This window comes from Mytilus californianus, unplaced genomic scaffold (assembly GCF_021869535.1).
Source record: "Mytilus californianus isolate M0D057914Y unplaced genomic scaffold, xbMytCali1.0.p SCAF_9, whole genome shotgun sequence".
Classification (NCBI taxonomy): Eukaryota; Metazoa; Mollusca; class Bivalvia; order Mytilida; family Mytilidae; genus Mytilus; species Mytilus californianus.
Genome location: NW_026262745.1, coordinates 52,609,502 through 52,633,562, shown reverse-complemented (window position 1 = coordinate 52,633,562; position 24,061 = coordinate 52,609,502). Strand labels below are relative to the sequence as shown.

The 24,061-nt window shown below is 31.8% G+C and overlaps 1 protein-coding gene and 1 long non-coding RNA gene across 4 annotated transcripts in view; one reads left to right on the top strand and one right to left on the bottom strand.

Annotated features, from left to right (window-relative positions):
• LOC127715358 (uncharacterized) overlaps window positions 1–23,691 on the bottom strand; it is a 55,357-nt gene extending 31,666 nt beyond the window's left edge. For 2 of the 3 annotated variants that reach the window (XM_052221389.1, XM_052221391.1), the window contains exons 1-3: window positions 23,530–23,691; window positions 5,951–6,036; window positions 4,914–5,097 (exon numbers count right to left, since the gene is read on the bottom strand). In XM_052221389.1, coding sequence (XP_052077349.1) covers window positions 4,914–5,097; window positions 5,951–5,977 — 211 coding nt within the window. In that variant the 5' untranslated portion in view covers window positions 5,978–6,036; window positions 23,530–23,691. Of the gene's footprint in view, window positions 1–4,913; window positions 5,098–5,950; window positions 6,037–9,398; window positions 9,523–23,529 lie in introns of those variants that run through there. The other variant, XM_052221390.1, reaches the window with a different exon arrangement.
• On the top strand, window positions 20,142–21,011 carry LOC127715375 (uncharacterized). Its single transcript, XR_007988366.1, has 3 exons — window positions 20,142–20,266; window positions 20,630–20,696; window positions 20,919–21,011. It is a non-coding gene; the product is annotated as an uncharacterized LOC127715375 (long non-coding RNA).
• Window positions 23,692–24,061: the final 370 nt, after the last annotated feature.

Here is a 24,061-nt window from a genome sequence, read left to right as displayed (position 1 = left end):
TTCAGCAAAATTAAATATATTGATATAGTGAAGGTACTACATGAAAAGGTTAGTAGACGATCTATGTGTATGTGTAACCATGACTAAAAATTAAAGCAATATATGTAAATCAATCCATACATCACTTATCAATCACTTGAAACCAATGTGAGACTGACAAAACACGCAAATACCTTGATTTCATAATAAGAATTCCCTACGTTCACTTCACAAAACCCGATGCAAAGAACAATTGTTTATTGTTTTCCTTCGTCTGACAGTCAAAGTAATGCCTTGTACACTAGATAAAGCTGATGCGGCCTCTAGCATAGCTTTAGTCTTAGTTATCAAATTTAGTTTTATATATCAAATGTTGATTTTTACTGTTATTTACGAAATGTCCTATATTTTGTATTTATGTTATTTGTTCACATTTAATTGCACTCGTCTAAATAAATCTGAATTTTCATTTTTTGATAAATAATTGTTATTACATAATATACTTTTTTTCTACGTTTTTTCTGTTCAAGAAATTACAAAATGTATCTGTTCATAAACACTTGCACCTGTAAATATATCAATAAAATGTGAAATTAGAGGTTTTTTTCAAATAAAGGTAGATTTTATACAATTGGAGAGACAGAAAAAAAAATATTATTCAATTCTATGTCAGAAAGTTTTAAAAATACCCAATGAAGTAGTCGTTATAGGATCATTTGTTCTTTTCTAAAACAAATACTGTTATAAACATTCAAGAAGTATCTGCTATGACTTTAGGACATTCATCACGTACCTGATATAACTATAGGACATGCAACAAGTACCTGATATGACTGTAAGACATTCAACAAGTACCTGCTATAACTATAGGACATTCATCACGTACCTGCTATAACTATAGGACATGCAACAAGTACCTGATATGACTGTAAGACATTCAACAAGTACCTGCTATAACTAAAGGACATTCATCAAGTACCTCTTATCCTTATAGGACATTCAACAAGTACATTCTATGACTATAAGACATTCAGCAAGTACCTACTATAACAATAGGATACTCAACAATTACCTTCTATAGCTATATGACATTCAACAAGTACCTGCTATAACAATAGTATATTCAACAAGTACCTACCATACCAATAGGTTATTCAACAAGTATCTGCTATAGCTATAGGACATTTAACAAGTACCTGCAATAACTAAAGGACATTTAACAGGTACCTGCTGTAACTAAAGTACCTGCTATCACTTAATGACATATATCAAGTACCTGCTATAACTAAAGGACATTCAACAAGTACCTGCTAAGAGTATGGGACATTCGTCAAGTACCTACAATAACAATAGGACATTCTACAAGAACCTGCTATTACTATAGAACGTTCAACAAGTCCCTGCTATAACAATAGGACATTCAACAAGTACCAGCCAAAACTATAGGACATTCAACAGGTACCTGCTATGACTTTCGGACATCCAACAAGTGCCTGCTACAACTTAAGGACATTCATCAAGTACCTGTTAAGAGTATAGGACATTCAACAAGTACCTGCTAAGAGTATGGGACATTCATCAAGTACTTACTATAACAATAGGACATTCTACAAATACCTGCTATAGCTATACGACATTCAACAAGTACCTGTTATAACTTTAAGACATTCAATGAGTACCTTCTATAACTATAGGATATTCATCAATGACCTGCTATAACTATAGGACATTCAACATGTACCTGCTATACCAAAAGGACATTCATCAAGTACCTCCTATCACTGTAGGACATTTACTAAGTACCGGCCTGCTTTAACTATAGGACATTCAACAAGTACCTGCTATGACTATATGACATTCATTAAGTACCTGATATGACTATAGGACATTCAACAAGTACCTGCTTAAACTATAAGGCATTCATCAAATACATTCTATGACTGTAAGACAATCAACAAGTACCTGCTGTAACTATACGACTTTCAACAAGTACCTGGTGTAACTTTAGGACATTCAACAAGTACCTGCTATGAATATATGACATTCAACAAGTACCTGCTATAACTATAGGACATTGAACAAGTACCTACTATAACAATAGGACATTCAACAAGAACCTTCTATCACTATATCATGTATATGACATTCAACAAGTACCTACTATAACAATAGGACATTTAACAAGTACCTGCTATAGCTATAAGACATTCAGCAAGTACTTGCTATAACAATAAGTTATTCAATGAGTACTTGCTATATCTATAGGATATTCATCAATGACCTGCTATAACTATAAGACATTCAACAAGTACCTGCTATACCAATAGGACACTCATCAAGTACCTGCTATCACTATAGGACATTCAGCAAGTAGCTGCTATAACTATAGAACAATCAACAAGTACCTGCTATGACTATAAGACATTCAATGAATACCTGCTATAGCTATAGGATATTCATCAATGACCTGCTGTAACTATAGGACTTTCAACAAGTACCTGCTATAACTATAGGACATTCAACAAGTACCTGCTATACTAATAGGACATTCATCAAGTACCTGATATCACTATAGGACTTTCAACAAGTACCTGCTATAACTATAGGATATTCATCAAGTACCTGCTATTACTATAGGACATTCATCAAGTACCGGCTATGACTATAGGACATTCAACAAGTACCTACTATAACAATAGGCTATTCAACAAGAACCTGCTATAGCTATAGGACATTCAACAAGTACCTGCTATAACAATAAGACATTCAAAAAGTTCCTGCTATAACTTTAGGACATTCATCAAGTATGATTGCAAATAAGACAACTATCCACCAAAGTTCAAATGAAGTGGGTGTAAGCAATTATAGGCAATATTACGGCCATCAACAATGAGAACAAGAATGTGTCCATAGTACACGGATGCCCCACTCGCACTATCATTTTCTATGTTCAGTGGACCGTCAAAATTCTAATTTGGCATTACAATTAAATATATCATATCATAGGGAACGTGTGTACTAAGTTTCAAGTTGATTGGACTTCAACTTCATCAAAAACTACCTTGACCAAAAACTTAAAGCGGAACAGACGGACGGACGGACGGACGGACACACCGACCAGAAGACATAATGCCCCTACTACTATCGTTAGTGGGGCATATAAATATATACTGTAAAGTCGGCTATGATAGGCCCGATATGAAAAATGAAACAATGTAACTGAGAAAACTAACCGGCTTAATTTATAACAAAACAATTTACGAAAAAAATATGACAGACATTAACCAACGACAACCACTGAACTACAGGCTCATGACTTGGACAGGCACATAGAGATTGTGGCGGGGTTAAACATTAAACATTTATGGGAGCGCTCAACCCCTTAATCCTGGACAGTGATGTTATCATTTCTAGCACAACATAAGAACAAACTATATAAACTCTTGTTTAATAAATTGTATTTTTTAGGTCGTTATTATGATGATAACGCTGTGTATCACAAACTTTAACAATGTATAATTAGCTTCCACTTCACCATTTTTTTTTTTTTTTTTATATAAATTAAGTTTTACAATAAATTTTAAAAAAAGATCAGTAGAAATTTGGATACTACGGAAGCGTATTAGGGACATAGTAAAAATAAAATTGGCATTGAACTTTTTTTCAAAGTCTAAATTTTAACATTTCAAATCTTATTAAAATTTCGACTTAAAGTCGAATCTTTAACTTTTCAAATCTCAAATATTAATAAATGATTTTTTAATATTAATTAATGATTTTTTAATATTAATAAATGATTTTTAAATATTAATAAATGATTTTTTAATATTAAAAATTCAAACATTTTTAAACAGGATTTTTTATTATTAAAAATTAGATTTATTAATATTAAAAATGATTTTTTAATATTAATAAATAATTTTTTAATATTAATAAATAAGGAATAAATTCCACAACTGCTTGCCCTACATTTAAGATTAGTTAATATAAATCACAAACAAAAGGTATGGATGTTTCGTACTTCGAAATTACCGAAGTCCGAATATATTCCTATAGAAAATTGTAATCAATTAACTTTTCAATTTGGGATTCCACTGTACCAACAAATCCACCAAAATTGTTATCCAACGAATAAGGTGTCTTAAATAGCAGTGTTCACTATTTCAAGGTCTGTTGCGTCATAATGTAAACGTGAATAAAAGGTTGTCTATATTTTGAACAAAAGTGAGTTAAAAGCCTTATAAATGCATATGTATAGTTTTCAGATGGAACTGAAATTTCGTATCATTTATCTTGTTTTTTTTTTTTATTGTTCTAACAATGTTTGGCATATATATTACATATAAAGATAAAATTCCTAAATATTCAACTGAAATGTAAGAAAATAATAGTTTATCCTTTGTCTTAACTATTTGACTTTCTCTAAAACCTCAATACCTTCCAGATTTTAAAAATCTGTTTTTGCTATGATAAAAAAAAATAATATGATAAAGACAAAAAAAACCAATGTCGAAAAGAAAAAAAACACGGACAGACACATAAAAGTCAAGAAAATACTTAACGGACAACTTTTTTAAAAAATCCAATTAGGATGGTGACGCATGTGATCCGGAAGGGTATACATTCCTGTAACCTTTGAGTAATACGTCATACTTCAAAATTTAATTTTTGAGATAATTACAAATTCTCCAAACGATGCTATTTTACGAATTCGATTTTTTTTTTCTTGTTTTTATGTTCTTTTGTTTTTTTGCATTTTCTTTTTCTTAAATTCAATCAGTTGATTCTGGAAAGTTAACATAGTTATATATCAATTGCTTACTGTTTGAAAAGTTTCAATTTTGTATGATTTGTCTTGACATCTTTAATAAACTCGTTCAAAAAGGGTACCGCAATCCTTTTTAGCATGCATTTGAAACTAAACATTTACTAACCAGGTCTTTGGAAATCTGGTGTCCTGGTACAGAAGTCTACAAATGTTGCAGTCGACTCATCATAAAGGCAGTTATATGACGGGAGTGAGGAATTACAGCGTGCCCTGGTTCTCAGTGTCCATTGCGACGAATCGGGACACACCACAGCAGTAGCTATACATATCCATCCGGTTACTAGGTAAAGCTTTACAGGTAAATGAATATAAATATATCTTGTATATAAATTCATACTTAATTATTTTGAATAAATAAATAATGACATTTCATTTAGAAACAAAGTATATAAAATAAATGTCTATTTAACTTCGCAATGGGGCAAAGTCATACAAAAAATGAACACGTATATATATGTATATACTTGAATCGCTAATTTCTCTTATAAGACACGTGTGCATACACTTTCTTTAAAAATAAATTCGTTTTATTTTATCTTAATCTTGAGAAATTTTTTGTTATTGGATTATTGTCTTCTCGTATTCTATTTTGCCAGTAGCTTAATTTTCCGTATGCAGTGACATTAATGATGACCTCTCTCGTTAAAAATTCGACAAGCACACAACTCAAATGCCAATGGGAAAACCGTTATGGGAGACAATGACGGAAGAATTATAGTATTGACTGATTCTGTTGGAAACTTTTAAAACACAAAATTGATAACAGTTATGACAAAGTTTGATTAACAAATATGAACGCGCGGCAAATATTTAAAAACCGAATACACATCGTTCTATACTTTCACTTATTTTACATGTGCTTGAGGATTCTGAGTTGAATTTATCAAGGATACGATTGATTAAATTTGGAAGTAAAACCCGAAAGTTAATTAACAGGCAACGTTTTCGACAAAATATACCCGAATAAAACAATCTGTTTTGCGATTATTCGTAAATGATTTGTTATAAATGTACAACCAGTGAACATAGGGCTTAGTAAAGTATATATGCATACATTGGTTCAATAATTTCCTTCACATTTTGATCACCAGAAACTTGTTTCGTTTGACTTTAAAAGCTTCTTATCATTTAGTGTTCACTCACCTTTATGAGTCTTAAGTCGACTATCATCGTCAATGGATAATCAGTTCATTCTTTACCGTTGTGGGTAATGACATCATATTTTGCTCCTTCAAAAGACAAATTGTAAGTAGAGTGTTACACTAAAATTATTGTCCTAAATATCTTTTCAGTGATTTGGTATTTTTTGTTCTTGCTATCAAACGGATAAGTGAATCCTACTATTAATTATTATAGTTTGGTTTTTAATAGTGTATATTTGTATACAACTGGTGCACGTTAGAGGGAATATTGGGGGGTCAAAAATATGTTTTACCGCTCCACATTCAATATTTGCCTTCTCCAAGCTAGGAACCTATAATCATACGGTTGTCGATGTTGACTGTCTGTCAGTATTGAATGGTTTTATTTATTGTTGTTGTACGAACCCGGTTTTGTCTCTTAAAGTGTTTCACTTTTTGATCACGAAGCTTTTTTAAAGTTGTTATACAGAACGTTCTTTTTCTCATTTGTAAAGGCCGTATATGGCTTTATATTTTTCACATCTTTTGCCTTTGGTATTTAATTGATAGCTGTCTAATTTACAATTATACCACATTTCCTTATTTTTAAATAGATAGAAATATTGATAAAAACGTTTTTGCTTCAGTTTTTTTTAAAGAAAGTGTACTTTACCTGTATTCATAGAAAAATTGCAAGATACAACTTGCACAATGTCATGTAGAAATACATTAATTGTGCCTAACTGAAAAGTGATATTTATCTAGAATATTTTTTATATTCTGTATGAAGGAAGACTTTTCAATTCAAAGCAATGAATAAAATAGTTTACAAAGAGGATACATATTCCATGGAAAATCTAAAACTCATAAGTCGAACAGAAACTGTCAATGCAATGGCGAAACCTAAACACTAAAATCTAACAAGTCCAAAAAGCACTTTAACGAAAATGTATTAAAGATCGATCAACACCAACCCCATAAAAGAGACATAATGGATAAGGAGTTTTTAAGTTCTGTCATGTTTATCAAAATGAGTTTTCTTAGAATCTTATGAAATAAATTCTTAAATGAATTATAAACCTACATCCTTTCTCCCCTTGCAAATTGTGTTAAGTGTTCTTATTTATATAAATTAATGTTTTTGATCTAACTTATCATTTTTCAATACACAATATATTGACTCCGATCAAATAAATAAGTGTCTACCGCCAGGTATTCTAAGTATGAATGTAATGCAATTCTATACTGTCAACAAACAAACTAATAACAAAACGTACTATTCTCATTATTTTTAAAGTATTTAATTACTTTTGTTGTCATGGCTGACTGATATTGTGTTTTGCTTGCTACCTTTAGAATGAAATTTTAAATGGCAGCTGTACACAAATAAAATATTGAACGGAATTTTGATTAAAACATAACTTATCCTGATATTGAATATATCATACCTTTACAAGATTACAAACTTGTGATTAAAATGAAAAGTTTTTGAATGTTTTTTTATCTTAATATTATGCACAAACATTCTTAAGTGTAAAGGCATATCATTCAATTAGACTGTCGGAGATTGTATATATATTATCGATGGTCAATTCCTTCAACTAGGTAGGTACACAATTTTCAAACATCTAGGAATTTTGTTAGACTAAAAAGTTTAGTTGCAAGCAACGCACATTTGATCATCCGTGAAATGCATTACCAAAAACGTATTTAATGTGAATTCGATTATAACGCCTTGTAGTCTCAAGTATGTCTTGTAATTCAAAAGAACAACATGCCGTACTGATAAATCTATAACATTACATGCATAAGAATGAAATGCACTGTAGGAGCTATCATAACGCAATAAACCTTGTTGGTTAATTTACAAAAACAAGGTGCCAGACAGAAACATCATGACAATGTAAATAGGGTCACCAAAACCTGTTATCGGCTATGAATATGGCACCTACAATAGGATTTTTGTTACCAATTGCCTTTCAAATCAAGAGTTATTTTGCTATCGTGAATAGGAGACTTGTGTAAAACGATTGTTTTTATTTATATCAGTGCTGTATGTTCTACTTGGTATCACTTTATACTTGTTGTTAGTGTAATTTAGTCAATATATTTCAACCTTTACAGAATACAAACATTCTTAAATGTTTGAATCTATTCATAGTAAAGATAAAAGAAGTTCTTTTGACAGGTAATCATATATTTAATCCTTTAGTTCTCTCCTCTAGACGTATTAAATGCCATTTAATATGTATTTATGTATGTCTGTACATATGCATATCAAAATATATTAATTACCCGTCATGTCGATACAGTGCTTATATATTTGGAGTTTGATGCAATGTTTATATAAAGAAAAAGCAGGTACAATCAAAGGCGAGTTGAACAAATGTGTAACCATTGTAATTCAAATTTTAAAGCGATAGTAATAATTGTATGTCAACGTACGGCCTTCATAAATGAGCAACAATCCATATCGTAACTAAGGGAGTTAACTCTTTATGAAAATCAGCTTTTGAATGTTTTAATCACATAAAGAGAAATCAAGCTTCTAAGTGATAAAACCTAGTGTTTGTCAAACTGCAATATATCCAATGAAAATTTTTCTGTAAATTCTGTGCTTCAAATTTCTTGATTTTTTTCTATATTTTTGTCAAAGAGAGGCTAAAGATACCAAAGGGATATTCAAACTCATAAGTCGAAAACAAACTGACAATGTAATGGCAAAAACGAAAAACGACGAACCAATAAATAGTACACAAAACACAACAAAGAAAAATAAAGACTGAGCAACACGAACTCCACCAAAAACCGGGGGGATCTCAGGTGCTCCGGATAGATAAACAGATCCTGCTCCATATGTGACACCCGTCGTGTCACTCCTATAAAATACATTGATAAGTTATATCAAATGATGAGACATTACTCAATAGCGGATTGGTAATTGACCCTTATCTTACTCTAAGACATCACCAAATTTTAGACCATATTCCGTGTAGTAAACTATAAGCCCCCGGCATGATAAAATATGACTTGATACCAACTAAAGTTTTATTCTAGGAGGTTACAATAAACAAATTGTGGATCACATTTTATCATGCCGGTAGCTTATAGCTTACTAAACGGTATATGGGTAGCATTTATTGTTGAACGCATGACTTTGCCCCAAGTTGTCAATTTCTAAGAGTTTTTCTTGTTGTTAATTCGTGAATCAAACAAGGGTGAGTTTCGCGAAAATGTAATAAGACAAGCCATGTTTTATCTTAGAAGCTAACTTAATTTCTAAGATAAAACATGGCTTGACTTATTACATTTTCGTGAAAAGAGTGAAACTCCCCCTTGTTTGATCCACGAATTAACAAGAAAAACTCTGAAAAATCGACAACTTGGGGCACTGTCATGCGTTCAACAAGAAATCGTTTTTGTAGGGAACGTTATCCATGAAAAGCAAACAATATATTCATCATGACTACCTCTCATTCAATCATGTCTGTATATCAATTTTCTTTTCTTTTCCTTAACACTCAGATGGTTTATTTATAGATATTCATTTTTACATTTGCTAAAAATCCCATCAAGTCAATTCCAAGTGTTATTTTAACTATAGAGATTTTAAATATGTTGAAGGAAAACGATGATCGAATCATTTAAAATCTCATACGTCGTTTGTTATTTACAACTCTGTTTAAACTTGAACTCTTACACCTATATGATTATACAAATATTGTGAATAATATTTCAATGCCTTTCTTGAAAGCCCGAATCAGATCACTTCGTGGAAAGAATTATTTAGACTTGATTACACCTGCAGTATTGACCGCTTTATAGTAGATGATTATTAAAAGTACGCTTAAATACTACCCATTGGCATGTAAAATATCTTTTATTTTCCTTTTACAATACTGATTAAGATAAGATAACTACTTATCGTTTACCCGTATATACTTATTGCATATTGTACGATAGTATGTCTTGTATTATATTTTTTAAAAAGGGTAACAGTTCATGTATGCGTTTTTCATAGTAATACACATCCATAAAGTTATTATTTCTCCAAAATTAAATAAATACTTTTAATTTTTAAGTCCAACTTGTGGATAAAGATTGCTGAATAAATTTGAATTATAATGAAATGTCATCTGAACAATATATTTCCCAGTCATACAGGTAAAAGTGAGTAGCGAACATAAGTCTTATATGCCACCGGGGGAATTCAAACAGTAATTTGAAAAACCTTATGTAGTATTATATTATAGTTTAGCGAGTTGCATAATTATTCAGTGTGAAAATTATCGTTTTCAATCATCTTTCATTTAACCTGAAATTTTAGATACAAAATGATAAAAAAAGATGATTTGATTAAAAAAAAATCATAGTTGAACAGATTTATTGCACTCTGGCTAGAACTATTAGAACTGCGTCGAAAATATAACACTGTATAACATTATGATAAAACAGTAGTAGACATAAACTTCCTTTCAAGTGCTCCCATTTGCATTTAAATGAAACCCACTTCAGCAGTTATGTATCCTAGTAAAGGCTTTGCCATCTCTAATTTGATTGGATTTATAAATATTATACTCGATCTGTTCTATAACACTTTGTAGGCATATGCTTAAACAAGTCAATTTGCTCATGTAGCAATCACTTCTTCGCGCTTTATATTGGTTGGAGTCTTTCTCCGATCATTTGTAAGAATGAAAAGTACATTTTATTCAATAGATATAAGATGTTAACAGAGCAGTCCGGTTTTTTCTGATCAATGCAATAACATAATCAATAGCGTAAAGGGCGTGTTCAACTGAAAGATATGACGCTTTTCATATCACATGTATATAGCCTTCTTTAAAATTGGCAGACACGGGCGAATTCTGGAGTGTTTGGTGTTGATATCTACTGGGTTTTTTTTTTAACACTGCCAAGATTTTATTAATATTTGTTTGCGAGAAATGTCAAGTGCATTCATGAAACCACATAGATACAGATAGTTATTTCGTTTACTTAAACATTCCAGGCGTTTTTGTATATTACCCTGTGTTTTCGAGTCCCAAAATTACATGTAAATTATCATAAATAAAAAAAAAGCATTACATTTTTACCTTCACAAAACATCAGAAGATTGATTGTATCGTGATTGTTCATGAAGTACTGACAGTTTACGCCTGGCGAGTTTTTATTTGGATGTATATTAATTGACTATTTCTTTTATTGTACATTTACATTATAGAGTTGATAAAAAATATGTGCATTGATTGAAATAAATTATATTTCTCCTATAATCCCTTATATATTTCAGTGAAAATTTACTTACCTCTCTCATTCTATGGGCTTTCGGAAAGATGAAAACAATTCAATGCAATCTGTTTGCTTTAGATTTTTCCGCGAAAAATATTAAACGGGTACTTCTAGGTAACTTTCAAAAGTTTAAACCTTTGCACCGAATGTAAGTACGTTTCGATTATGTTTTGAACGCTGTAAATACTCCATTGTTCGAATTTAAATGCAATAAATCTACTCCTTAACAAGTATACTAAATACAACTTGGAATGTCAGATACTTTCGTTGAATTTGCAATTTCGGTGAACATGAAATGAAGAGAAATTATAAGAACATAAAAATTCTATAGGTCTTCCCACTGAAATGTAGAAAGACCTTATAATCCTGGAAAAAAATATATATCAAATTGTTGCATACAGATATATAAAATTGCACGACTTTGTTGACGAAATTAGCCTATTGTTAGTTGAATAATCGGATGTGATATATATGAATACCTCGATCAAAGTACACATTCATTGTAACAGTAATAAATGTATTGGTCACTGCATAGGGTCTTCTCGGTAATTTCAATTGTCATTACCTGTGTATAATGCTTAATTCTTAACATTTTTATCATCTTATTGTTTTCATCTTCAAAGGTTAAGTAACGAATTGTTTTGTGTTGTTAATTGAACATTGATCCCTGCAAGAAGTACAAATTATAACATTTTTTTTTATTGTCTTTGTTATTCAGTGACATAAACAGCATGTTTTGTTATCAGACGACATGTTTTACTTAAGTCTTTTAGGTTTTAGGAAACAAATTATACTAATATTTAATTATACTTTAACTTAAATTTAAGTTTAGTCTTAAAACGTTTTCGTGAAACTCTCTGAATTTATTTAATGAATCAAGAAAAAACCTAGAGCAATTGTTATTATTCGTGCAAAGCATAATACAGTTTTTATATGAATATCAAAAATTATTTTAACAATTGTATCATTGATGTTATAGGGGTTTATCTTATGGCTTTTTTACAACTTCAAAATATATATCATGTGCATTACAAATGTAATTCTTGCGTATAAGAATTTGAAATATTTTTATAGATAATGATGATATGCATGTAAGAACACTTAATATTAAGCGAAAAGGTTATTAGCTATTTACTGCATTTTTACATGATTTAAATCAAGTTTAAAAACATGTTTATAAAATGTACAGAACTATACATAGATATAAGTTCCTTTCTTGAAAGCTCGAATTAGATCAGTTCGTGAGAATATGATATTGCAATGTAAAATACCTACAATAATGATCTTTTTATAGCAAATAAGTATAGAAATGCCGTTACAATACTACATTTCATTTACTTTCCTATTACAAACAATAAATAAGATAAGAAAAACATCAATAAAGATTTAATGAACTTCATGATCCTCGGTTTATTTTGCAATCAATAAAAACTATTATAAGGAGGGTTATGTGAATGTGTAAGTCTTGCAATAACTTACATTTGAAGACAGAACATTCGACTTGTCATAGGAGACAACCCCTTGTTTAACTTATACCTCAAAACAACTTCTGTCATTTAATATTGCAGGGAATTTTTTTTCACAAACAGCATTAAAACCCTTGTCATGGGTATATCAAAAGTTATTATGTACTACTGTATCCTTGACATAATTAGAGAAGGGTTTATTTATTTAAATACTTTACCTGTCAACAATTATATCATTTACATTAAATGTAATGCTAGCGTAAATTGTTTTTTACAAAATTGTTCTGCAAAAAATAACGTGATTACCCGCATTACGTCGAATGTTTTTACTGCTCTGTTTTCACATGTATATTCTTGATTTATATTAAGTTTCAACAACATGCTCATAAAGTATACTGATTCATATATATTTAAATATAAGTTCCTTACTTGTTATTGCAATATACCTTCAATATTGACCACGCGCAGCAGACATTGATTGAAAGTACAGTACACTAGTTTGCAAACAGATCTTTTTATTGCAATAATGAATAGGAAAGTAATATTGAATACAGATTTAAGAAACTAGATGATCTTTCTTTTTTTCAAAACAAATAGTGATTAATTTCTTTCCTTTTTCCTTTTTCTTTTTCCTATGCGGATATGCAATGATGTAAAGTCCCTTTGAGTTTTTTTAAATTAATAGAATTTCTAGAACACTAGCTTATGATAAAGGCGTCTATCCTATCGAACTTGAAATAGAGGATAAAAGAGATACAGTTAAGTCTGCTTCATATCTTTGCCTACATCTAGAAATTGGCAATGAGGGAAGGTTGAAAACAAAATTTTGCAACAAAAGATATGATTTCAGCTTCCCAATGGTGAACCTTCCATTTCTATATAGAACATTCCAGCAGCGACTGCATACGGAGTATATACCTCCTAGTTGATACGATATTCAAGGGCTTGTATTTCTATCAGATTTACTTGATAGAGGGTTGCTGTTCACAAGGAAGCCACTTAACCAAGAGTTCCAAGTGGTGAAGTTGAAATCATCCTTTCGTAAATTTTATGGACACCTTCACGAGTTAGTCGACCGTTATGGAATATCTGTTTCACAGACGACGACGGATATGTTCCATTTGTCGTAACTACAATCCCGTTCACTTTTCCCCGAATGTGACCTACCGAAAAAGACTTATCACCGGGTTTGTACTTACATGAGCAACACGACGGGTGCAACATGTGGAGCATGAAATTACCCTTCCGGAGCACCCGTGATCACTCCAAGTTGTTGGTGGGGCTCGTGTTGCTCAGTCTTTAGTTTTCTATGTTGTGTTTTGTGTACTGTTGTTTGTCTGTTTGTCCTTTTTTCTTTTTTAGCCAAGGCGTTGTCAGGTTATTTTCGACTTAAGAGTTTGAAGGTCCCTTTGGTATCTTTCGTCTTTCTTTTAAGAAGATCTTATGACTTAACTTTATGTTTCAGAATTAGTCTTTGTCCGTATACATGGTAAAGTATATATATATTATGTTGATTTCACAAACGAGTGATCTGCTCGAAAAGCAAATATTGATGCAGTAGGGATATTTTTAAAAACGAATTTAATCGACCATATACAACTTTTGGTTTGCAGATTCGAAATTGATTCACAGGATGTGTACATCTGTTTAACTACTGGTGTCTCTAATTCATCCTTGCAAAGATATTCTGTAAAGTTCATTCACATTATGATTCATGTTGCAGCCTGACAAATTATTAGATTTTATTTCAACTTTACAATTAAAACCCTGTTATATTTCATGTAAGCAACAAAGTACTCTTCAATGAATTATAATAGAAAAATTATACAAACTTGTAAAGATATATTCTATATGCAAGTACTGCTGGAATATTGGTTATGAAAATGACAAGATGACAATTGCAAAAAATAAAGAATCGCTTATCCTACCTACATTGTCAATTTTTAGATGTAATTTAAGATACCGTATAGCGGGTTATTTTCGCGGGGTGTTTATTTTCGCTTTTTTTGGCGAAAATTTTTGCATACGTTCAATATTTTCTAATAGCTAAAACATGTAATGGTTACATAATTAAATAAATAATATTATAAAAGTGTAAGGTACGCTGTCAGGTATTTTATCCTTATTAATTAGTGTCAAATTATATAAGAGTTGCAAGGCACTCATGATAATTTTATAATATAATTAGTACATCAAAGGTCCGGTAAATTTCGTAACTAATCAATCGTAACATTTACAAGAAGTTTGTACACCTGTAACAAATAACCATTCTATTGATTAACTGTATCAAAATATTAATAAATGAGACGTCATGCAGGTAAAACTATCATTTAACCATAACAATAGACAATTTTTTAACTGCAACAATTTCAGTATCCGTCAAAATGTTTAATTGGATTAAAGAATCAGCCAAAATAAAAACCGCTAAAATGTTTGTATACTTTGTAGCCCCTAAATCGCGAAAGTTTACACCCGCGAAAATAACCTGCTATACGGTATAAAGCAACCAATATAGCTGCTTCAGAGAACGATTTGATAGAACCAGGGTGGGTTTTTTTATCAGATAACTATGTATCTGTTAAATGTTTGCCATTCCTTTGTTAACTAAATTTAAACTTATTCTTTCAATAGGTCTTTAATTAATAATAAGGACTACTTCCGTTCAGGATAGAAATCCCAAATATGTGATGCTATCACAAAGGGTAGCTACTTTCACTTAATGCACTCAAACATATCTATCGATTTTTTTTAGGTAAAAGTAAGATAACAAAAATACGGAATCGAAGGAAAATTCAAAACGGAAAGTCCCTTCTCAAATGGCAAAATCAAAAGCTCAAACACATCAATTGAAAGGAAAACAACTGACTTGGTACAGAAATTTCCTTATGAGAAAAAATGGTGGATTAAACCTAGTTTTATAGTTAGCTAAACCTCTTTCTTGTATGACAGTTGCATAGAATTCGATTCTATTGACAACAATTTGTGAACTAAACAAACAGACATAATAGGTGAAAATGTCAAAAATTGGGGTACAGTAGACAACATTGTGTTATTCTTTTAATCACTATAAAACAAACAACTATGTCAACAAAGAAAACAAATGGCATAAAGACACTCTAAAGACAAAGCACATAAGCAAAAATGATAGACAAGAATACAAAAAAATGACCGTAGCACAATAACACAATGGCAGGAATGAATAAATATAAAGCCACACCAAAATGATATCACCAAAAACGGACTAAACAGTAAAAGATATACAAAGACAAATAAAAGAACACTATAACACGTTATTAAGATGATACACAATGTCAGTACCTAGAATTTATACTTCAAGACCATCATAAAATGGAAAATGGAAACGGAGAATGTGTCAAAGAGACAACAACCCGACCAGAGAGCAGAAACGGTGTAATACCACCATTGATTTTCCCCTATTAGTCTTTGTTAAATTTGCACTTTTCAAAAAATTGTGCAGAATTTATCTTTGTTTCAAATAAAGAAATACTTGGCATGAGTAAAGTTTTATCCTGTCCAGTACTATAGACAAAATTTCACATAACATTTTATTGCATGTAAGAAAATACCCATCACTGGAAGTTAACCAATCAAATTCTCACATCTTTTTTATCTGTGTACAAGCTTGAGTAATCATGTAATCTCAAGTTTCCAAAATATTCTATAGAAACCCCAAATAAAAAAATAATGGTGCTTTGAAATCCCCAAGATATATGTTTATGCCCCAGAATTTTTGTACTGCAATGAAATGTCGGATTAATTACCTACAACTGTCGAATTCAAAGGAATATTATTTTTTTTTTACCTATTTTCGTATGCAACCGGATGTGACGTACTATGATTTGGTGGTATTACACCTAAAGAAGACTTTTTTGTTGAATAAACTGAATGTGACTTTTCTATTGGTAATACTGGCTATTTCAAGTATTCCTGCCAAGTTTTGTCATAATCATTTCAATAGTTTCAGAAAAATCTAGTATAATGTAAGACGAGATCTACAACGATTCGAGCAAAATTTCTTTGAAAAATCCAAATCAAGCCGCATCATGATAGAATACAGTATGGACCAATAAATGATCAAATATTTATCTCATCTGCCTACAAACAGTTGAATATGATACAAAAGATGACTTTAGGATGATAAATACCACGAATGGACCTCTTTGTCTTCCTTATAAGGTCTCTTTTGGTTCATTTATACCTCTCATTTCCCTAAAAATTTCAACTTTTCAGGCCAATTAATAAAAATTTGGGGGAAACTTCCACTCATTTATGACAGAAATGTTATAACAAATGAGTAATTGAAGTATTCAAGCTGAATGAACCATCCATATAAATGTTTGTTGTCTCCAAGGAGGTTTCAATAAGTCCTTACGTAAAACTTAAATTTACGCCGCGTTCCAGAGAGGGGCATAAAAAGCTTCTCTTTTAGTGAATAATTTGTTGTAACTGCTTTAAAAATAGTTTCATTTACTTATAACTATATATTTATTAAAGTATAACTTCAGAAATTTTTTTTTATTGTTGCAGAATATAAGAAATAAGGAGAAAAGGCTCCTCAAAACACTAAGTATGGCTTGCTCTGTCTACTAATAATCATGGTAAAGTCCTATTTCAAGGAAATTTTCTCATAAAATGTGTTTTTGGAGACTCAATCCACTCAGAATATTTCATTTTTTGTAATATTTCACTTAAATAGTAAGCATTTTTAACAAATGAGAGTTCTCACAAGGTCAAAGGTGCATGTGCAGCTTCCCATATAAGGTGTATTACCACCATTGATTTTCCTCTATTAGTCTATCTTAAATTTGCACTTTTCAAAAAATTGTGCAGAATTTATCTTTGTTTAAAATAAAGAAATACTTGGCATGAGAAAAGTTTTATCCTGTCCAGTACTAAAGACATAATTTCACATAACATTTCATTGCATTTATGAAAATACTAATCACTGGGAGTTAATCAATCAAATTATCACATCTTTTTTTATCTGTGTACAAGCTTTAGTAACCATGTAACCTCAAGTTTCCAAAATATTCTATAGAAACCCCAAATAAAAAATAATGGTGCTTTGAAATACCCAAGATATATGTTTATGACTCAGAAATTTTTTACTGCAATAAAATGTAGGATTAATTACCTACAACTGTCAAATTCAAAGGAATATTTTTTTTTCGACCTATTTTGCGTATGCCTCCGGAGGCGGACATCAGCTGGCCCCTCAACATAAAAATTGTACTAGTTCTGCAAAAATGGACGTCACACTAAACTGCAAAACATATAAATGAACCAAAATTTAAAAAAAAAACACACAATACTAGGACAGTCCAGACTTGGGATAGGCGCAAAAACATCTGTGACTGTTTTTTTCCTTATTTCAGAGATTTTTTGGCAATAATACATAAAAATAATGACATTATGTATTACGTTCTTTGACATAACCCTGGTTTACCAACCTTCGGCTCAGACACTGGTGACGTTTTATGTGGTTTCATGACTATTCTGTCGCCCGTTTTCGACTGCCGTTAGTCATTAAAAGATTTTGAGAGGGTGGGGTTACGGAGTATGCTTAGTCTTCTCATCAATAGAATGTTGTCTGTTAAGACTTTGATATTTGTTGAGCGTATATAACATATAAATTTTCAACATTACCACATGGTACAACAACAGGTCATAGCAACGTCTTTTCTTTGGAGCAACACTGCTCAATCTACTGTCAGACGGTCCCTAGTACTGGTTCTTTGCCAGAAATCGTGGCATTTTTGCGAGGGAATGTCAACTAACTGCAGATTGTTTTGTGCGATGAAATATCACACCTGCTGTCATGATTTTTACAACAATATCGCTGTATAAACACAGACAGTAAAAATAGTAGGACATGCACTAGAGAGGCATAAGAAGATATTTGTTAAAAACCTGAGCATTATCAACCGCATGATTGAACATTTTCTCCAAATTCTCAACTGATTTATCCTTTTCATTCTCTGATGATTATTTTTATTTGAATAACGTGTGGTTTGTTTGATCTAAGTTCCTCATTTGTCAAAATGCAATGTTGACGTAAAATGGTCTTGCTTTTATCTGAATTTTCTATTGTGACGTCACGAAAAAGGCAACCCTGTCTGATGACGTTATATAAAAAGAGCACATCTTTTTTGTAGATCATTGGAAAAGCATGTTTCAGTTTGTCTGCATATCGTCAAAAATTCATAAGAAAAACATATTCTTCCACTAAAAAGTATGACTTATACATCGGCCAGCCTCGAGTTTTTAATTTTAAAATTTAACCGTCTCGAGTGGAGAGATATCGTATTATTCTCGGTGCAGTAGTAGAATGTGTAAATAAGACTTTGATTTTCTCCATTTACTTCACTTTCTATCAATGATTGCATGCAAAAGTCTATGATAAGTATTCAAGAAAACAAATAAAAAATGTAAATGAAAGAGTATATAGAATACTTTGTCCTACTTTATATGAAGATACCTTATCACTAGCCAGTAATACACATGATACAGACGCTAAGTGAGTTGACCGTTATGGAATATCTGTGTCACAAATGAACACAAACATTGGTCAATTGTCGAAACTTCATTATCGCACCTCGAGAAAATAGTCACATTGTGATTGGTTTAACGCCGTCACGTGGTGACCCCCTATGGGCCCGTAGGGGGTCTGTAGATTTCATAGGGGTTGTCATGGCGGCGATAGGAGATGACTGATGTGCCGCTTGGAATTTTCAGAACGGTATTTTAAACGCAATACCTTATCGATTCAAGTAATTATTTGGGAGTTGTCCCCCGTTGATCAGTATACAAAATCAGTACTTTAACTAAAGTTATCTCCCGTTTCAAACAACATGTGACGTCATATTTTCGTCTGCAACAAAATGGAGAGATTCGGGACGTCAACACGTCAGGACATTAACGATAAAAGACGGAACATTCACTCCGAAAAGACACAAAAAGTAACACCTTATCTGCAAAATTGTTCAGGGAATATCTTACTAGTAAACATCATGAAGCTGACTTTGAAAGCTTTACAATACAACGTTTGGGTGAAGCGTTATCTCATTTCTACCTTGATGCTAGAAAAACAGATGGTTTTATGTATAAAACCTCTTCATTGGAATCGATTCGACATGGCTTGAATCGCCACCTTAAAGCACCTCCAAACAATAAGGACTTTGACATTATTAAAGATGCAGCATTTCGATATGCAAACATGAGCTTTGACGCTGCAAGGGCCGAACTGAAACAAGCTGGAAAAGGAAACGTTGAACACTATCCAATTATCCAGGAATCTGACAGGGAGAAGCTGTACAAGTCAGTTTACTTTTCTACACAAACCCCCAAAGGAATATTTAACAAACTCCAGTTTGATATAAGACTGTATTTTTGCCGACGAGGTGCAGAAAATATGCATACAATGACCAAGTCAACCTTTGCTTTGAAAACAGACCCAAATACAGGAATGAGATACATCGAAAACATTTTAGATGAATAAACCAAAAACCATAGAGGAAATGATAAGGAGACAACAAGTGGAGTCATGCCAGAAGCTACAGGTACATTAGTTTATATATTTGATAATCATCAGGCTAGGTTAGTATTATATCATTAATTACACCCCCTCCACCCCAAAAAAAATAAAAAAACAACCCCAAAATATTGGGTAATTTAAAGTTAAAGAGTCCCACCCCCAAAACAAACACAAAATGAAAATGTTACCTGATTATCCACAGACCATATAATATCTTATTTGACGTTTCGTGAAGTGCAAAAGCATGGAATGGTTTGTATTTTTACTTTTCAATCAACAATGACTGCAGCACAAAAAAAAAGAAATGTCAACATTTTCTAAATATTTGTATACTTTAAAATGTTTTTTTTTTTAATATAACTATATCATATAGAATTTTGTATTCCAGGCTCAATGTATTGTCCAGTGGAATCCTTTATAAAGTATACAGACAAGCTGCACCCTGATTGTGATAGGTAAGTAAATTTAACAATAAATAAAAGCTACAATCGTCAAACAATCTTAAATACAGAAAAACATGAAAAATCATGGGTAAATAATAAAAAAAAAACACAGCTAAAAAAATCCACCAAAAGTATATTAAAGATGGTATGTGTCATAATTGTTCTAAATGTCGAGAAAAGCCAGATTTTTTTAAAGTTAATTCTTCATTTTTTCTTCATTTAAAAAAATTTCAGATTGTGGCAGCGTCCAAGGGACTGTTTTGTTGATGACGACAACGAAATATGGTATTACAACGCACCTGTTGGGGAGAAAAAGCTGAAAACATTTATGAGTGACTTGAGTTTGTCATGTAAACTGAGCCAGAAATCATTCCATAAGAGCAACGGGAGCTTCAATTTTGTCAAAAAATCAGTTTAATGATGCTCAGATAATGTCTGTTACCGGTCACAAATCCGTACAATCTCTATCCGTTTATCAACGGGTAGACACGCAAGAAAAGTAACGAACGGGACAAACTCTGGGAGTAACTATGGGAGCTGTGCCAGGAGGCTTTACCAGCACCTCCTGTAAGACCAGCACTTACTGAAAATGGATTTATGGCACCTGTTCTTATTGAAGCAGACACTCTGCAGAGTTTGCATTCCGATTTCGAAGGATAGGATTTGAACGCTATATTAGGGGACTTTGATTATAATGAATCATTCATTACTGTTAGCAACACAAGACAAGCTGCCGGTCCACAATTATTTCACAAATGTAAAGTGACAATCATTCAAAATCTAACATTGAACAAATGACATTCATTCCGAATTGTATTTTCAAAAAAGAAAATGCTCTAAATACTAGTTAGTAGTTGTGTTAATCTATTGTCATTGTTATTGTTATTATTTTTCATTGTTAAATTTTGATATTTTATACTAAACTTGGCAGAAAACGCTCTCTGTGCGATAAATTCGTTATACGGTTCGCTACTGACCCCCCTACGGATCCATAGAGGGTTAGTAAAATCCATAGGGGACTCACCCTGCGGCCTCACCCCTATGGATTTTACTAACCCTCAATGGATCCGTAGGGGTCAGTAGCATACCATATAACTTATAACATGGTGTTTCTTTCCTTGATAGGGACATTACCAACTGAAATGCAACTAAAGATGGCTCCATTGGAGTCGGTTCTGCTTAGTCTTCCTGCGCACTTGAGATCATCCCCATATTTTGTGGTTTCCGTGTTGCGCAGTCTTTGGTATCTATGAAGTGTTTTGTAAATGTGTTAGTTATTCGTCGTTCGTCGTTTTTTTGCAATGCCACTGTCAGTTTTATCTCTACTTATGAGTTTTGAATGTCCTTTTGATATTTTCAGCTGATCTCCTAGCATTGGTTTAGAACTCAAAGAGCAACAAGTGCATATGCCGGATTCGTTGCGTATGCTTACGCGACGATTAGCAATCATCAATTATACCCCGTTTGTGCTTTTCTTTTAAAAAAAATCATATAGATTCTGATTAAAACGATATTGAAGGTTCGAAAAATCACTTTCCCTTGGAACTAGCACAAATTATTGCATTCAATGGTTCTTTTAAGTATGACAAAACTTCTAAATTACTAACAATTGTATCTTCTGAACACCAAAGATCCCGAAACGCTGTGTCTTAGCTGACCGTGTCAATCGACACATGGGGCAGAAAAAAAACAAGTATGTCGAATGAATAGATGAAATATCATAAATAAGATAGATTTGTAATATAATACTTTTGGTTTACGTCAAACACATTTTCCATTGTTGTTTGAATTTTTTATCGGGTTTAAATGACTTTTGTTACGTTAAAGAAATATGTTGATACAAATTTTACACTAACTAGAAGATATTGGGACAAACTAAAAGTTGTTTTCCCTGTGAAGTTACCCACATCTTAGTAAATATTTTACTGCAAATATTGAGTAAGAATTTAACAGTGATGACCTAAAATATCATTAGTATGTCATATTCTTCTGTTAATTTAAGGTTAAACTTTAAATAATTCGAAATATTTAGGTTTTTCTACCTCGAGACAAAAATGACTTAAGCAAAATTTGGCACCGCTTTTTGATTATTTTGCTTTTCAATGGTCTTCAACTTCCTAACTGCTATGGTCATTCAACTGTTTTGATTCAAGCAACAGTAATACGAAATGCCCGACTAGCATACACAATAATAAGCTTTGTAACTTGGACGAGTTTTTACAAACTACCGGTAAATGCCACTGCTGGTTGCCGTTTCGAGCCCAATGGTTGTACCTCCTGTGCTAACGTAAAATATATTTGGTACATCATTCTTTTTTTTTTAATTAACTATTCATTAGACTCTAAAATTATTCGAAATGTCAAGGCTTTTTTAAATCTAGGTATAGAAGGCCTAAGCCAGATTTGACACACATTTTTGGAATTTCTTATTTTTAAATCCTCTACTATTTCCTTGTCGAATGATTTTCCAACCATTCTGATTTAAGCGCAACTAATGAGTCTTGAGTGTAGAAAACGCGCCTGCCGTGCAAAATAGTAAAAATAGTAAAAAAGCATAAAATATTTAATGTCTTTTTAAGCCTAACATGTCTCAATAATAGTTGAACCAACAGAATGTTTTAGAGTTAAATTAAAAAAACATGTTGTAAATGCAATTGAGTGTTGAGACGGACTGACGGTAGACTTTCATTATGTCTTAAGAAAAACTTACTCTACGAAAATAGTACATCAATCAATGAAATCAGTGGTCACAATAATAAAATGAGTTTAAATTTATTCTTTTGAGGTGCATGAAAATGAATGTACACATAAATTCCTTATATAAAATCGTTTGATATTAACTTACCTTAGTTTAGGTAGCATATTGCATCTTTTCAGTAAAACCCCACAAAACATGTAATTGGTGTTTTTTTGTGTAAATCCAAATACGTTTCATATATGCACACAGTTAAACTCCTGGATACGACCTGCTAATTTGAGACACAATGCTGCATCGGTCCTTTAAATATACTGAAAATGTAAACCAAAAAACACACAATGAATACTTCTGATATCATTATACACTTTTAACGCTCTGTCAGGTAATATGCGTTTTATACCTTTTCAGTGCATCTGTCGTCATTTTGTAATTAAAATCCTACAAATCCCAATAATAGTAGAAATTCTTAATGAAATGTAGTTCCTCAATATACTTATGGACATCTATGTTAATATATTATTGCACCCTAAATCTGTCTACCATTTAAGAGCATGCATCCTAGATCACCCCGGTTTTAGTATTCTATGTATTGTTTTTTAGACTATTGTTTGTCTTTTTATCATTTTATCATGTGTCTCATTGGCAATCATACCACAACTCCTTATTGTATATGGGTAAT